Source organism: Gopherus flavomarginatus, chromosome 10 (assembly GCF_025201925.1).
Source record: "Gopherus flavomarginatus isolate rGopFla2 chromosome 10, rGopFla2.mat.asm, whole genome shotgun sequence".
Taxonomy (NCBI): domain Eukaryota; kingdom Metazoa; phylum Chordata; order Testudines; family Testudinidae; genus Gopherus; species Gopherus flavomarginatus.
Genome location: NC_066626.1, coordinates 40225982 through 40243254, shown reverse-complemented (window position 1 = coordinate 40243254; position 17273 = coordinate 40225982). Strand labels below are relative to the sequence as shown.

The 17273-nt window shown below is 38.3% G+C and overlaps 1 protein-coding gene across 1 annotated transcript in view; it reads right to left on the bottom strand.

Annotated features, from left to right (window-relative positions):
- CHN1 (chimerin 1) overlaps positions 1 to 17273 on the bottom strand; it is a 133026-nt gene that overhangs the window by 113620 nt on the left and 2133 nt on the right. Inside the window, exons 2-3 of the mRNA XM_050969038.1 lie at positions 2428 to 2459; positions 1133 to 1246 (exon numbers count right to left, since the gene is read on the bottom strand). Coding sequence (XP_050824995.1) covers positions 1133 to 1246; positions 2428 to 2459 — 146 coding nt within the window. The remainder of the gene's footprint in view (positions 1 to 1132; positions 1247 to 2427; positions 2460 to 17273) is intronic.

Sequence of the window (17273 nt, the reverse complement as noted above, 5' to 3'; positions counted from 1 at the left end):
ATGGGATGCAGGAATCAACATAACTAAGGGCCTAATTCTGCAACCCTTCCTCACACTGTATAGCGCTTGCTCACATGACCAGTCCCACTGAGTAGTGCTTACTATCAGCCTCAGTGTGATTACAGTTTACAGTACTGGATCCAAAGCTACTAAAGAAATAAAGGGAGAATACTTTACAGTACCTTAGAGTGAAATTAATTAAAACTCAGATTTGCAAGATTTGCTTTCTCTTATCCAATTCAGAATCTTTTCAGCTGTACAGTCATAATGAGAAAAACCATGTGTGACCACTGATATGGAAAAGCTGGTGCTGATCTGGGAACGCACAGGCCTGCTTTTAATATGAGCAGTCTTACTGAAGGATTACTCGTGTGCTTAAAGTTAAGCATATGCTTAAACGTTTTCCTGGATCTGGGCCATACTCAGTTAAACTATGTAGAACTGAAGAGTCAATTCATTTCACATACTATCTCTGAGAACAATAAAATGACAAAGTTAAAAAATTGTAAAAGATACTATAAAGTCAATCTGTAACTATTTCAGTTAGGAAACAATCCGATTGAGTTTTCATAGCTATATAGAGGTGGTGGCATGCATTCACACCCAGTTGGCACATAACTGTTCAAGGACAGACACTAGTTCACAGGCTAGATTAGGCTGGCACACAGGTGGCATGAGTAGTATCATGAGTCACCGGAGGACAGCCAGTTCCTCTCCTACAACAGGTCACCAACCTTGATACAAGGTTGGGTTTAGTCACATGAGATCACAGAGGAACTTTCAAATTCTTCTCCATCTCCATTTTCAATATCCAGATGTGGCATCTACGAACACAACTGAAGGGCGGTGGGAAAAGACAGGAGGAGGGAAAATCTATAGTAAAATAAAACCAATCGTCCATAGACAGTTATCTCAGTATTTCAAATCCAAGACATTAATCTCTCACTGAAAGATTTAAAGTACTGTACTCTGAAGATACTGAACAGTAACCAGGCCACAAAAATACAATGTCATTAAATGGTCACTATTACAAAAAATTCTATAAAGGAATTAAATAGTAGTTCATCTTAACACCATAATGAGATATTAACAAACATTCAATAACTTTTTAAATAAAATAGTAATTACCAACCTTAATGCCAATGTGTAGGTTCCTGGTTGCCGTTGGCTCTCACGAATGAGATAACTTCCCTCTGCAACACTTAATAACTGGTCAGCTTCTTCTCTTGAGATCATACCATGGAATCTAACAAACATAACTCATTTTTATTAGTAATCAAAGCTGTTTCAAAACACACTGTTTTTCAATCTTAGACCACATCTTTCTTTGTTTTTAAGGAAAAAGAAAAACAAAAAAGTGGCTTTTAAAAAGAAGTTTCCATAAGAACTACAGTAATTAGCAGGAACCTATTTATTATGTTAATTTCTCTCTCTGCTTGGCATTTGGCCAGCATGATTATTTGCGGCTGGTAGGTTTTAGCTGTCAAAATCACTTAGCAGACAGCATGGGAAGAACACTCTCATTACAGAACAAGAGCATTCTTTTCATAACATGGGTATCTTACATTAGTTTAATAGACAAGTGCCCATGTTACCCATTAGCTTAATATTCTATGCTAGGGGTACTCACACTTGCCAATACTGAGGGACAGTCTGCTAGTTTGCCAGGGGCTCAAGGGATCCATTTAATCTGACTATTAATCTGCATAACAAAGTGCAAATTTACAGACACTGATACCAAAATAAACACAAACATAAAATTTGCTTTCATTCTCCGTGCTAAACAGAACAATCTTTGCTTAATTCAATGAAATGGAGGACAAGTAAATACAAATGATAATGTGCATTTTTATAGCATGTGACATTTCAAATGGCTCCAAAGAGATTTTTACACACACATATACTCATTGCAGCACCTTCACCTTTGGGGTGAACCAACCAACCACATGAAGCACAGCAGCACTATATTTTCCTAGATAATGCAGAACTGAAGAATACTGTATCCATCTGAAACTGCAGGGGTGATGTGAGGTGGGTAAAATGCCATATCGAAATTAGAGTTTGCAGGGAAGTAGTGTGATTAAGTGGAGGAAAGTTCTTTGCTGTACATGCCCAATGAGCAGACTGGCAGAAACAGGGCAGAGCACAATTTCACAGTGATCACTCAAGATGTACCCATCAAAATGTAATGTATGACCTTTACAAGTCTCACACACAGCATGCTGAACAGCCAAGAGGGCAGGCAACTGCAGTGTCCCCACTTTGCAAATTAAAAGTGTTAGCACAGCCAGCCCCACATTCTGTGGTTAAACACACAGAGGCGATGAAAAGGCCATGAGGTGCACTTGCAGCACCTTTACTCAACATTTAACTTGAACTGAACCCACTCACATTAGACTCAGTGATTCACAGCAGCACATTACTTACTCTCTTCCATAATATTTGGGTCTGTTCTCTACCTATTGAAAAAACAAACATTTTAAATATTTTACTTTCAGAAAAGATGGCACATAATAAACATCTTGTATATAACAACTTTTTAAAAAATAGGAGAGAACATACAGCATATCTGATGGGAAAGGACAAGAATCACTCAGCACTACAGTACTTTTCCAGTGGGTATAGTGTAAGAAGACACACTGAAAGGTCCAACAATCTAAATACAAGCTGAGGAAGCAGCCTATTTAAATGCTGAAATGGAGAGTGTCTCTTGAAATCACGTGCATGTTGGTGCTTTTCTAAGCCACATTAGTAATGTTGTCCAACTACTATAGGCCCAAACTGGATTTTTTTTTAAATGATACATGACATTTTTTTCTTGGTACAAATATGTGTGATAATCTAGAAACACATTTTTAAAAAATCTTCAATTTACAAGTCACCTTCCTCTGCTAAAGTTGCTAGAAGTGTTGCTGTGTACTGTTAAACCACTGCCATATTTCATCTGAGAGGTGGCTACATTTCAGTGGTAAATGAAATGTTATTATACAAGTCTTGCATTTCTTGTGCACCTAAAACTTTCATATTTGTGTATTAAAATAGCACCTAGAGACCCCACTAGTATCAAGACCCTTTTGTACTAGTTGCAAATAGTACGAAACAGTCCCTGCCCCAAACAGTTGACAATCTAAATGTGCACACAGACAAAGGGTGGCAGAAAAGGAGTATTTTACAGATAGGGCACTGAGAAAAGCAATTTACCCGCGATGCCTATTGCAGAGTTGGGAAATTGAATCCAGCTCTCTCCCATCCCAATGCAGTGCCTTAATCTCCATCATTTCTCTGACTATGGAACTGGGAAATCTTTTGCGCTTTGAATTCAACAGTTATGCAACCTTAACCATTGCAGTCATTGATGATCCAGCTATAATCAAGCGTAAAACATTCACACTTTATTTCTGCTTCAGTTTCATCCTCACATCTTTTCAGGAAAACGTCAAACTAAAATAAATATTTCACCCTTGTTGTTGAGATGGCATTTAAATGGGATCTTTAAAAGTCCGAGATGTCAAAAATTAAATATGATACAGAGTCTAGCAACAACAATCCTTCCATAGTCACAAGAAATAAAGAGCTAGTCTGATGGTTGATCAGTTTAGAAAATCAGTATCCATTATTGAAGTGATCAATAATGTTTTAAAGTGTGCATTTTCCTTTACAATCATTGGTGTATATATTATTAATTTAGATGTAGAATACAACTTATAATAGAAGAAACAAGAGTTGACTTATGTAACCACACCCTTGCAACTTGCTTTATACTTCTGACTAGATTACAACAGAAAGCCTATATTACCAGAGAAGCAAAATTAAGCCCCTACTCTGCAAAGACATGCTTGACTTTAATCATGCAAGTAGTCCCATTGTTCTGAGTTGGACTACTCACATGCCTAAAGGCAAACACATGCATAAAACTTTGTAGGTTTCGGGTCCTAATTTCCCTCCTCCTGCCAAGCAAACCACTTCATTTTATAAATTAGAAACAATATGAAAGTAGACAAGATGAAAGCATTAAACACACAGACTGCAATACTGTGCATAAAAACTGTGTATAAGTAACTTCAAAAAACTTAGATGCCTGTCACGGTATTAATGGCCAACATGGCACTCCAAGAAAATGTCCAAATCACAATAAAATCTGAGTGTGCAAACAAGATGAGAATGTGAAGTGGCAGAAGATTAGAGCAAACTGTCAAAGAAAAACTCAGCTGGAAAGTAACTACAGGCACTCACAATGGGTGTGGGACTTAACTTTTCTGGATGATAAATTAAAAGGAGAAATTACCATTTCTCTGAACCTGGCAGTCCTCACTCCTTCAGACTGTTACATCCACTTTTCTTCAATTAGACTGTAAGCTCTTCAGACAGGGGCTACCTTTTACTGTGTGTTTGTACAGCATCTAGCACAATGAGAACCTATTTAGGATTGGAGATAAACTGAGCCCACCTAATTTACATGCCTGTCTCTTTATAACCTCCCATGTTACCTCATTACCCCATTCTATTGTATTTTTTGTTGTTTATTTTGAATGTATTTACATAGGGCCTGACCCAGCTCCCACTGAAATCAAAGGGAGTCTTTCCATTGACTTTAGCAGCACCTGGATTGTGCCTTTAGAATAGAGTTGATTTGTATGCATTACTGTAGGCCAAGTATATAACATAGATCAGGATATTATATGCCTCTTATTTTCTGCAATGTTTTCTATGAGTATTATCATAAAGGTTTCCCCATAGGCATCTCTCTGTAGTCAGCACCTAGCATTTTTCATAATTTAGTTGTTTTTATTGCCATTAAGTGCATCAGAACTGGAAGCACTGTTTGACCTTGCCATGATCTTTTGATACCACAAAGTTCCTGTAACACTATTTTCTCTGAGTCACCACATATGTCATCCTGGTCAATACAGATCCAGAGAGAGCTAAAATTAGCTGTCAAAATAACTATACAGATTTGGTAAGTTTAACCCTCCTTTTTGCTTTCCATGACGGAGTTTCATATTCTCACTCTTCTCAACCCTCATGTAAAGGAGCAAAATCATGCCTTCCAAGATTGGAGCCGCTTACTGTCTGAGATGAAATATGGATATTGCCATAATAAAATGAAGCAGCTGAGGGAGAATTATCATTTTAATTAAATCTATTCTTGCTGGAAAGGTCAGTTCAGCTGTGCCCCATCTCCACATAATGTCTTTTGCTTTTTGCAGTATTTGGGGGCCACTAAAATCGAAAATTTTATTTAACATGAGGCATAAGATGTGTCCCCAGCTGCTTCATTTTTTCTTGCATTCAAATAAATGTCAGTAAATTTCCTTGAGTTTCAGAAATTTTTGAGAGTAGTTTGTAAATTGCCTTATTATTTCAATAATCATAGTGATGGTCTGTACAGGGGTCATAAAAGTTGATTCTTGTATTAGCAAAGACTTATGTCCGTTCTATATCTATGCAAAAATTTCCAGCCAATTTTTGTTTTCCTCCGAAAAATGCAGCTTTCGGAAGACAAACATTCTGCGAATACATGTCCATTTTGACAATTTGTTTTAGTCAAAAAATGAAAAAAAAAGAAAACTTCAGAAATGTTTAAATGCATCATACAATCAAAAAGAAACATTTCAGTGTCTTAGACTATATTACCAAGAGGATTTCAGCATGATGCACAAGAATGAGGTGGGATGGGGATGCTCTGGAGCAGAGACTTTAACCAAGGTCTCCTGCATCTGAGATGAATGTCCTGGGTGATGGGGTATGCCAGGGTTGGGGGTTTCTCAATGTCTTCTGTTGAAGGTGTCCCACTTTGTATAACTAATTAAATATTCACTGAAGCAGGGACTGGAATCTAGGTGTCCCCCACCAAGGTGAGTGGCCTAACCACTAGGCTACAGGGAATTCTGGGATAGATCTCTCCCAGTCTCTCCTACTGAAGCTGTTCCACTTTCTATAAAATACTCAAATAGTCATTGGGCCAGAAAGAGAATGTGAATGACATGATAGGTTCTATGCCTGAAATGAAATGCCTTTTTCAATGTGCTGGAAATTCTGGACTTTTTTTTTCCCCTTGTTTGACCCAAACAGAACATATTTTATTTTATTTTTTAGAACTGCCAGTGATCTGGAAAATCAGTTATTCACACAGTTCTAATTAGTACCTTAAAAAAAAAAGTTAGCATATACCCACAGTTACTACTTTGTGGTATGAGAGATAGCTCACTTTCCCCTGTACTTACAATAGAAAATAACAGTGGTACCCATGTGGTATTTGTCATCAGTTACTATTGTTTGTACTGTAGCAGTGCCCAGAGAGCCCAGGAAGGATCCAGGCCCCACTGTGCTAGGCACTGAACACAGAAGTCACTATAGTCCTGCTTTGGTTTTGTTTCTATTTTCCCTCCTAAACTTTGGTTTATGGCTAATAAAACTGAAGTGGGTGAATGGATAAATGGTGTAGACTTGGCATGCGCCTCACACTTGACTGTGTCATTCTGAAATCTCCTTGGTGCCTAGGGAAGTCACCCAGGATGAATCTCGTTCATATGAACTCGTCTTTGAGATCAAATTTAACAAGTTACATTAAATACCCCCATTGAGCGTGATCAAATGCTCCGTAGCTACCCACAGAGGCTGCTTTGACAAGGGTATTTAGAGATGCTGCTCAATCAGGCTTGTGAGCAATTAGCACAAGATTAGGATGGAGTCTTGTTATGAGGCAAAAAAGGGTAATAATTTTAATTAACTCAATCATTTGGTTGGCCTGATATCCTTTCACATATGATTATTTTAAATTCATTGTGAGGTGCCCTGCTGTGACAGCAAGGGGTGCCCTGAAGACAGATTCTAACTATACATATATATTCATGCACACACACATGCATGCACACACAGCCCAGAGAGGCAACCACAATATGCTTTGGACAATGCACCCACATTTCATATTATGATCACGGTATGAATCTGATGTAGAATTCAAAGATCCTTAAGTATTTACAGCACTAACCCACAATGCTATTTTTCACTCAAAATACCTCAGCTGTGCTGCACCATCACGTGACCAAAAAACAAAGGCTGATTCTCCAGTTCTTTATCCTGGCATTACCTCAGTGTAACCCCATTGACCTCAGCAGAGTTAGAATGGACAGTCAAAGTATTTTAGAACCATTTTCAAGTTATTGAGTTATTTGCTGGTAATGTCTCTCCACATTATCTCTTGTAGCAGCATGTGCCTTCGCACCTCGAATAAACATTATTTATGGTGTGATTTCCAATTACTCTTTGCCAAGTACTTTTTTCTTTAATTGTCCTGCTTATTTCAACAAGAGGAACAACATAATTAATACCATACCAAATTACGTATTACTCCCTCCCCCTAACCTCTGATATTCTTTGGACTGGGATTCTCTTCCTAATACTTATAAAATTAGGTATACAGCAGAACTATTCAATTACTTAGAAGATTCTGCTCCTCACTGCCTCACTCATGGCTGCTAACAGAAACCCAGCTGAGAAAGAGCAGATCAAAGCTCAGCACTAGCAGGAAGAGCTTAGAACACAGAGAAAGGTTAAACACGTTTCTACTCACTGAATATATTTTCACTTCAACTTTGTTTCAGCTGCACAGTATGTTCAGTACTTGTAATGAAAAACATTGTTATGGGCAAGACATTGAAATCAACTCCCCCGCCTCCAAAAAAGGCAAATAATATACATTGATGCTACATTATAATTATTTCAATTTTACTTTTATGATGTAAAAATATCCTTCAAAATGGTCATAGTTTTGACCTTGAGAAATAGGATTTTTAAAATGGAAAATTTCCATTTTTAAAAAATACCTAAGCCCTTTCATTTTCAGTTTAAACCAATTTTTACTGAAAAATTCCCAGGTTTTACAAAGAGTATTATTCCTTTTTTTTCCCCAATTCTCCCCCTACTTTTGTATCATTCAAATACATAAAAATAACTTGTTTTATTAGGAAAATACAATCATTGCATGAGAAATAGGTATTACGATAATACATTATTGTCTCTGTGTATATGCAAAGTTGCCTGCTGAAATAAGGCTGTGTTAGTCTAGAAGATACACAATAAACAAAAGGCACGCAGGCAAGCTCTGAAGTGCGTTGCACCTCGGAACATACTGATGAATCTCACGCCCACCATGCACGCATTTCAAACTGTTAGCAGATGATGGATTAAAGATTTGACACACTAAAATTGGAAGAAAATGAAAATCTGTATCAGAATATGTTTCAGATCATAAGGAAGTATTCGAAAGTTTAAAAAAACGAACAGGAGAAAAGGATAGACTTGAGTGTATGCGCTGCAAATGGTGTGGCCCAATTATTAAACATAAATGCTTATGGGCTAATAGTTCTAAGTGTACAACAGTGAACTGTTTTTTTCAAATGAAAAGTTTTATTTGGGGATTAGAGATGTATTGTTTTCTTAAACTCAGAGCTGGCACTGTGCTTTGAGTTCTGCTTTCGTTCTACACCAAACCACATTGATTAACGGAATTCAGAGCATTAATCTACTGAATATTTCCATCTTTCCAGCCACCAAAATAAACCCCGATATTCACCCAGAAAAATTATTAAATAGTTTTTTGCACTGATTTTCACCTGTTTTTGTTGTGGTAATAAATACTGATAAATTCCCAGGAAAAATTAAATAAAATAAAAACTAAAAATGAAGGGCCCTAAAAATACCTTAAACTTTACACTCAGCAGCTATCTATGTGCAACAAATTGTATCCTGCACAAATCTGCTTTGTTCAACTCTCAATTTTCATGATACCTAAAAATTGCAGATATGCATTTCTTATCCCATATTAAAATCAAGACCATGTTCTACTCTACAGTTTACATTTTGGGACAAAACCATTCTAGAGTTACACTAGCTTCTTTGTCCCTCCTGAGTGAAGTACTTAGTCAAGTTTGGTGTTATGAATGTTCACAAGTGAAGGTACAAACACGCGTCTCTGTTGAGCCTGACAGGATTAAACCTGGAGACCTTTCTAGGTACTATGTAGTAAACCTACATACCCTCTAGAGCTTGGATCACTAATTCAGGGTGAGTACTGCTCAGTTCCAGCCTATTTCTTCCTAAAATAATCACGAATTGCAATTTGCCATCTGTACAAAAGCTTATAAAAATTTAAAACTAATGTGTAAACTCAATGATACTGCGGTGATACACATTCATCTTCGGATGACAAAATTAAGTAAAGGTAAATTGTAATTGAAGTGGCAGCATCTGGATGCCTGAAGATCTCCCCAGTATGAATTGGCCTGATCTTGTCTAATTTTTAAAATAATGCAAGTGTGGATCTGATTTGAATTTGAATGAATGACCAGCTGGTGTTGTAGGCTTGTTCCATTACTGCAATTGAAACAGATGCTCAAAATGTTTATCTATAGTATATGACTTTACATCTTTTATGTCTTGCCTTGGCAGTCTAGTGGTATTGCTAATATTATAAAGGAGGAGATCTTTGCATGACTCCTGCTCATGATCTCTCATTTCCCAGGACATTAATGATTAACACAAACACCAGCCTGCAGATAAATTGGCATGGCTGTGCTCCTGACAGATCTATTAAGCTAAACAAGCCTAGGACTCCTCTGTATTATTATAGGTAACTCTCCACTGTGGGGGGAAAAAGTCCATGAAGCATACATGTTGTGCACCAAACTGCAGTCATTATTTTATTTACTATAAGGCCTCTCCATGCAGTTCTGGTTGCACTATTCCTGCATACTTTGTATTTCTCTGTTTATTTGAGAAGGAAAGCTTATCCTGAAAGCTATACATATCAATAGTAAAGTTGAGACTCTGAATTCACAAAAATTAGGACATGTATAGATCAGGTTCCCATACTGTCAAGGTACCTGAGTGGCACCCATTACCACAGTATCTATATGCATTACGATATGGTCTTTTGTTACATCAACAGACAATGCCAGGAAAGGTAAGATACAGCTCATCAAAAAAATAAATGTTAACAGTCTAGGCTACTAGCCTGCCAAGAGTGCGTTACAGTCTTAAAATGTATATACACTGGATGCATTTCACCCACCACTGAAACTCAGAAACTTTTGGGGGCGGAAAGCAGCAGTTATTTCTTGACACCTAGCAACAGTACACAACAGTTTAGGGCAGTGTAGCAGTGCAGACCCACCACCGTGGCACCTCCTGCTGGTTGTGCTGGGAATTTGCTCTCTCGGACCACCAAGGCACCTTTTACTAGCAGTGCTTCACGCACTATCCCTTCCACTTCCTCCTCCATCGCCACCATGTGGACCCGTGTCACTCCTGGACCGCACTGTCCTCTTCAGGACAGTCCTCCAGCTGTGCCCCAGCCCGCTGTCTCCCCTCTTTTGGGGGACAGGCAGTCCTTGGTCCTTCCACTAGCCTCAACGGCCAAGTGAAGTTTCTAGTCTAATCCCTGGCTTCAGGGGCAAACTGAAGTCTGTATTTAGGCCACTCTCCTCATTGGCAAGTAGGAGTAAACAGTGGGAGAGACCCCGGCCCACCCACTACTCTAGGTCCCGGCCAGCCACATAGCTGGCAGCCACTTACTGTCCCTCCTCCTATTCCTGCTGACTACATTCCCTGGGCCTCTTCCCCTGTAGCCCTAGCATCTTCCCTTCCCCTCGCTTTAGGGCCTCAGTCTGGCCATGGTCAGCCAAGAGCTCCTCTATTGCTCCGCTACCCTGCCCAGCACTGCAATATCTCCGGTGCTCCTCAGCAGACAGTTCTTCCCCTTTGTCTTCCAGGAAGAAACTGTCTTTCCTCTGTTGAGCAGCCCTTTATATATGGGCTGCTCCAGCAAGCCTTCTCTTGATTGGCTCTCCCCATGAGCCTTTTCCTGATTGGCTGGGTTCTGCAAAGCCTCTCCAAGGCTGCCTTAACCCTTCTCCTGCCTGTGTGGGGCAGCTGTCCCCCCCCCCCCACAGGCAGGGAGTAAAAAAGCACTATACCCAAATAAATGTGTGTCATTTTGAGTGATATCACAAAAAATCCTATTATGCTGAATACATGGAAAGGAAAAATAGAAAGGTTGAAGTGGAAACAAAAACTGTCAATGGAAATAATTACATGTGATTAAAATCTCAACTTCAATATTAATGTGTAAGGTTTTTGCACAGAAACAATAACAGCTTAGATGTTGTTTCCTTATTAGCAAACTCATTAACAACACAAAACATTTAAAAACTATTTTTTCTTGCTGAGATATGTTCCATAAAAAATTAGTCTGTCATGCTTGATCAAGATATAGCTACATGAAAGACCAATCAACTATAGCTACTCACCTACCTATTGCAAATATGCAAACCTGCCAAGTTAATCATGGAAGATCAGGGTGTTTCCATTAAAATGAAGCGTTTGACTCCCATTAAATCTCTATATTTTATCGAGAAGTTGATAGACTATTTGGAAGAACTGCAATTGGGCATTTGAAAGAGAGAATAGAGAAATCCCTGTTTAAGTCAGTAAAGTAATCTTCTTTGTGATCTAAGCTATAAGCTATTAATGCCCCTGACAGTACTATGCTCCACTATATTTAATGCTATGTCAACATGGCCAAACACATTCCAGAGATTAATTTCCTCTCTCTTGTTGCATGATAAAAATGTTGCAATAAAATTTGAACAATTCAATAACTTGCAATGGTTTAGTATGAGCAGTGTTTTGTAATATCATTTAATGAGTCAAACTCAACATTTCAGCATTCTTAAAATTGACACTGATGTTTTCCAAGTTCCTAGAGGTAGTGATGGGATAGAGAGTTATTCATAAAAACTTACTGACATGGATATTTAATATCAATTAAAACACAACAATATTTTAATCTACAATTTCAAAATAGATATGAAAGAGTGCTAGTCCTGTCAAATAGCATTAAAAAAAGACAGTATCACTTTAGGTCCTGATCCTACAATCCGAGCCATATGAGCTGACCCTCTGCATACATGGGTATTCCCTATGCTTCAACAGGATTCCACAACTGAAGCATCAGGGCCCACACTTTCTGTCTATAACTGAAAGATTGGGATGGGCAGAAGAATTCACTGTTCTTTCATTGCATTTATTGTGTGCATTTAATAACGTAGGGACAGTCTTGGTATTTGCCCTGTACAGTCAGTTTCCCCTGTTTGTGTGGATCTTTCACACAAAAGAGAGGACAGAGAAATGTTTTCTAAAAATAACAAAAAAGTGTAAGTGTAAAGAAAAAAATACTGCTAAAGTTACCAGGTGATTGCAGGGGACAGATGTAGTACCTGAAAGTCTTTTTAACTCTTATTTTAAATTAACCAGATTTCCACTTGATGGTGCCCCTTTAACATCAGAAAAAGCAATGTATTCAAGTTGCCCTCTCCATAATACTTCCATGTCTCCCATGTAGCAGTTGTTGAATGTACAGTGTGTGGATGGAACTGGAGTTTGTGGAGAATGTAAAGCTTTGGATCATCACGATACCCACCTCAAAAGTGCAGGTAATCCTTCTAGGATGGGGAGCTTCCTGTTGCAACTGATACACTGAGAGAAGGCAGAAGTTAAATATATTTCAGTTTTCTGCTTAACACAGCATTGTTTTTGTTAAATTAGGAATTTGAAAACATTAAATTTTGATTTAAAAAAATACTTGCTGCAAGATTTTGTGCAGAGGGATACACAGGCCAAGATATAATTGATTCACAACTAATCAGAAACCACTCGCTATTAGAATTCATGTATCTAATTAATTACTGTGTGATACCTGGGCAAGGTGGGAAAAAAAGCTAGACACAGGCAGAAAAGAACAGACGTTGTGATCAATGCAAACTTCACTTTACAATACATCAAAAACATGTTGGTTCTACAACTCTGTTCTTCAGCAACAGGATTCACAGTCAGTGCTGTAAGGCACTGACCACGCCCTGCAAGGCACTGCTCACCTTCAACTCCCATTGATTTCACTAGGGACTGAAGCTATTCAGGACCTTGCAGAAGAAATTCAGAGCATTGTAGAATCAGGCCCTCAGTCTTTATGATTGTTCACTAACCTTTCTGAGCAAACAAAATGTCATTTATGGCTGTGCACCTATGGTCATTCAGTGGGCAGTTTTCCATAGTTAAGGCCTAAAATATAACCTATTTTAAAATGGGTACAAATACCAAAATATCTATTTTTGTTATCTTTTAAAAATTGAGCCTCATTGAGATCAAGGCATCTTCAAAAGTAAGTTGTAAATTTATGATAGTAACAAGCTATAAAGGAGGGACATTCAGCTCCTCCTAAAGTAGTTTGATTTGGCAAATCATCTTAAAAATGAAGCTGTCAATACTTTTTTTTATCTTTACAAAAATTTGGTTCTGATTAGATTTCTTTCTGAAATAGACACTGAGAGATGTAATCCCTTAAAATTAAATTATCTTTCCAACAATATTACTAGCAAACAACTCTGATAACATGTGCTGTCGCTTCTTTCATGTAACAAGAACATAAATTAGTTTATTCAATGAGATTTTATTTCATTATGTTTGGCATTTGATCATAACTATTTTTTGACACTCATGCTGCATTAAGATGCTAAGAATATAAGAATCACAAAGGAGAAAATGGCAGAGTGTTAGATGACAAGTAAATATTCACACTAGATAGAGATCCTTGTTCCAAAGGGGATGGGGAAAGCAACATTTTTATCTTTATCTTAATTTTATTTAAAACCTACTTCACCACTTTTAAAAATTGTTTTGCACAGATATGAAAAGGGTGATTTTGAAAGTGATGAAAAATAGGAAAATAATGTAAAATTTGCAACTTTTCATTGGAAGTACAGCATGAACATTTATTTTCCCCAGTTTCCACTATAAAAATATTTTTTCTGCCATAAATGAAGAAATTATTCCCTGATCCAAATCTGATACTTGTGGAGAACTAGCTCAGGTTATATAAGAAACAATTCAGAGAAAATGGATAATTTTAGATCTGAAAATGTGATGATGGATAGTCGCAAGTGACACGCTTTGTAGAGCACTAAAAAAATTTAAGCTAATCATTTCTTGCCTTACAGCAACATTAGAAAGCTTTTCTGAAGATGACCTTCTGCTCAAAGACTGTGCCTTTTATTCTTTAGTCAGGAATACACTGTGTGGTCTGTGAAATGTGCTCTCTATCCTTTTCCTATTACTGCTGCATGAGAACCAAGCTATCAGCTGCTGTTTCCTTGCTGCTACTATTGCTAGTGAACTGGAATAAGACATTCCTATTCATTCATCAAGAGAGACAGCAACACAAGCAAATAATATGACTGTGTGCACTTACTTCTAATTTTGGAAAATTATGAAAAACATAAGTTACATCTACAAATGATGTGTGTTGCTTTAGCTACTGGGCCAGCTGCCAGTGAGGCTTGGCATGGTAAAGGTTGGACACCTCATTATAGATCACGGTGTGAAATAAAATGAACGAAAAGGCAGAGTTCACGGAGTTCACAGAAGGTAGAGTGTTGTGATTTATTATTATTTGCAACTGAAAGCAAAACACACAGAACTTGGTGACAAACACTGGATGAACGGCTGTTATGATTAATGATGTTTAATAATAAAGTTACAATGTGCTCCAATTTTATTCTTTAACCATCATCTACAAGGCAAAAGCCTGCTTTAAGTCACTTCATGTGTAAGTGCCTTTATTTTAAGTGACTGGCTTGACATAGGGCAAGCCCCTGATGTAATAAGTTATGATTCAAAACCACACAGAGATTGCTTCTACGTTCACATGCAGACTGAGGTTCCAACCACCGCAGTTATGCAACAGCAGTTGAATGGGTTGGAGACTGTTACGCGCATTCAGTTCCTTTACATTCAACCATCTGAAGAGAACACCAAAGACAGCTGGAGGAAAATCTTTAGCATTTTCCCCCATCCTCGCTGCTTATTTTTCATTCATTTCAATTAATTTAAAATAAGTTTTAAAAGGTTCTGGAGTTGCTAAAATTTTAAGGCCTATGCAGTGTTGCCAACTCTCTTGAATTTATCATGAGTCTCACAGTATTAAGTGTTTTAGTTAAAGGCCCAGTGCCTGGAAACTAGAGATTATATGAGAATCTCAGCTTTTGGGATTGTTTCTAGTCTTCGTGGCAGCAGAGAAAAGTTTGAAGCTATTACTTGAGTTCATCTTAAATGCTCAGACACCAGATGGCAAATAAAAAAAGCCCCAACACTAATGTTTTGGGTTTTTTGAGGCATGACTCATGATTTTTGAATGTTTGGGGTTGGCAATGCTGTGTACAAAGTGCCTGTTGGAACAGAAACATCCAATATCTGCAGGACTCATGGAAACTGAAAGTGAATGTTTCAGAAGAGTTGGAAGTTCTGTGCATTTAGACCTAGAATATATACTGTAGAGCAGCGGTTCTCAAACTATTGTACTGGTGACCCCTTTCACATAGCAAGCCTCTGAGTGCGACCCCCCCCCCAATATACATATATAAACAAGTGTTTTTAATTTAACACCATTATAAATGTTGGAGGCAAAGCAGGGTTTGGGGTGGAGGCTGACAGCTCGTGCCCCCCTATGTAATAACCCCGAGAAGTCCCGACCCCCAGTTTGAGAACCCCTGCTGTAGAAAATAATCCTGCATTAGCAAAGGCATGAACTAAATGATTCAAAAGGTCTTTTTCCCCTCTCATTTCTATTATATATTTTCAGTTGATAAAAATTATTGTAATCCATTCTCTATAAACTTTAACAAAATCTTACACTTCAAAAATATGCTTATACATTTTTTGTCAAAGGTTTAACAAACTTAAAACCTTGAACTCAGTAGAACAGATTCCATGATGTGCTGTCATTTGGAAATAAATCCATTTTTTGGGACGCTGGATCATAAGTCCCAGCTTACACAGGTGAATTCTTTCATTATGTTAAGTGCTGCTTTCATGTGTCTTTGGCAGTGCTGTTACTAGCCCATTCGGGGCCTGAAGCAGGAATATTTTCGGGGCGGGGGGAGCTACAAATACAATAATTAATAGGGGGCTCCCTGCGCTGCTTGGGGCCCTAAGCAATTGCTTAATCTGCTTATGCCTAGCGCTGGCTCTAGTCCAGGGGTTGGCAACCTTTCAGAAGTGGTGTGCCGAGTCTTCATTTATTCCCTCTAATTTAAGGTTTCGCGTGCCAGTAATAGACTCATAGACTCCAGGACTGGAAGGGACCTCGAGAGGTCATCGAGTCCAGTCCCCTGCCCTCATGGCAGGACCAAATATTGTCTAGACCATGCCTAATAGACATTTATCTAACCTACTCTTAAATATCTCCAGAGATGGAGATTCCACAACTTCCCTAGGCAATCTATTCCAGTGTTTAACTACCCTGACAATTAGGAACTTTTTCCTAATGTCCAACCTAAATCTCCCTTGCTGCAGTTTAAGCCCATTGCTTCTTGTTCTATCATTGGAGGCTAAGGTGAACAAGTTTTCTCCCTCCTCCTGATGACACCCTTTTAGATACCTGAAAACTGCTATCATGTCCCCTCTCAGTCTTCTCTTTTCCAAATTAAACAAACCCAATTCCTTCAGCCTTCCTTCATAGGTCATGTTCTCAAGACCTTTAATCATTCTTGTTGCTCTTCTCTGGACCCTCTCCAATTTCTCCACATCTTTCTTGAAATGCGGTGCCCAGAACTGGACACAATACTCCAGCTGAGGCCTGACCAGCGCAGAGTAAAGCGGAAGAATGACTTCTCGTGTCTTGTTTACAACACACCTGTTAATGCATCCCAGAATCATGTTTGCTTTTTTTGCAACAGTATCACACCGTTGACTCATATTAAGCTTGTGGTCTACTATGACCCCTAGATCTCTTTCTGCCATACTCCTTCCTAGACAGTCTCTTCCCATTCTGTGTGAAACTGATTGTTCCTTCCTAAGTGGAGCACTTTGCATTTATCTTTATTGAACTTCATCCTGTTTACCTCAGACCATTTCTCCAATTTGTCCAGATCATTTTGAATTTTGACCCTGTCCTCCAAAGCAGTTGCAATCCCTCCCAGTTTGGTATCGTCCGCAAACTTAATAAGCGTACTTTCTATGCCAACATCTAAATCGTTGATGAAGATATTGAACAGAACCGGTCCCAAAACAGACCCCTGCGGAACCCCACTTGTTATACCTTTCCAGCAGGATTGGGAGCCATTAACAACTACTCTCTGAGTACGGTTATCCAGCCAGTTATGCACCCACCTTATAGTAGCCCCATCTAAATTGTACTTTCCTAGTTTATCTATAAGAAT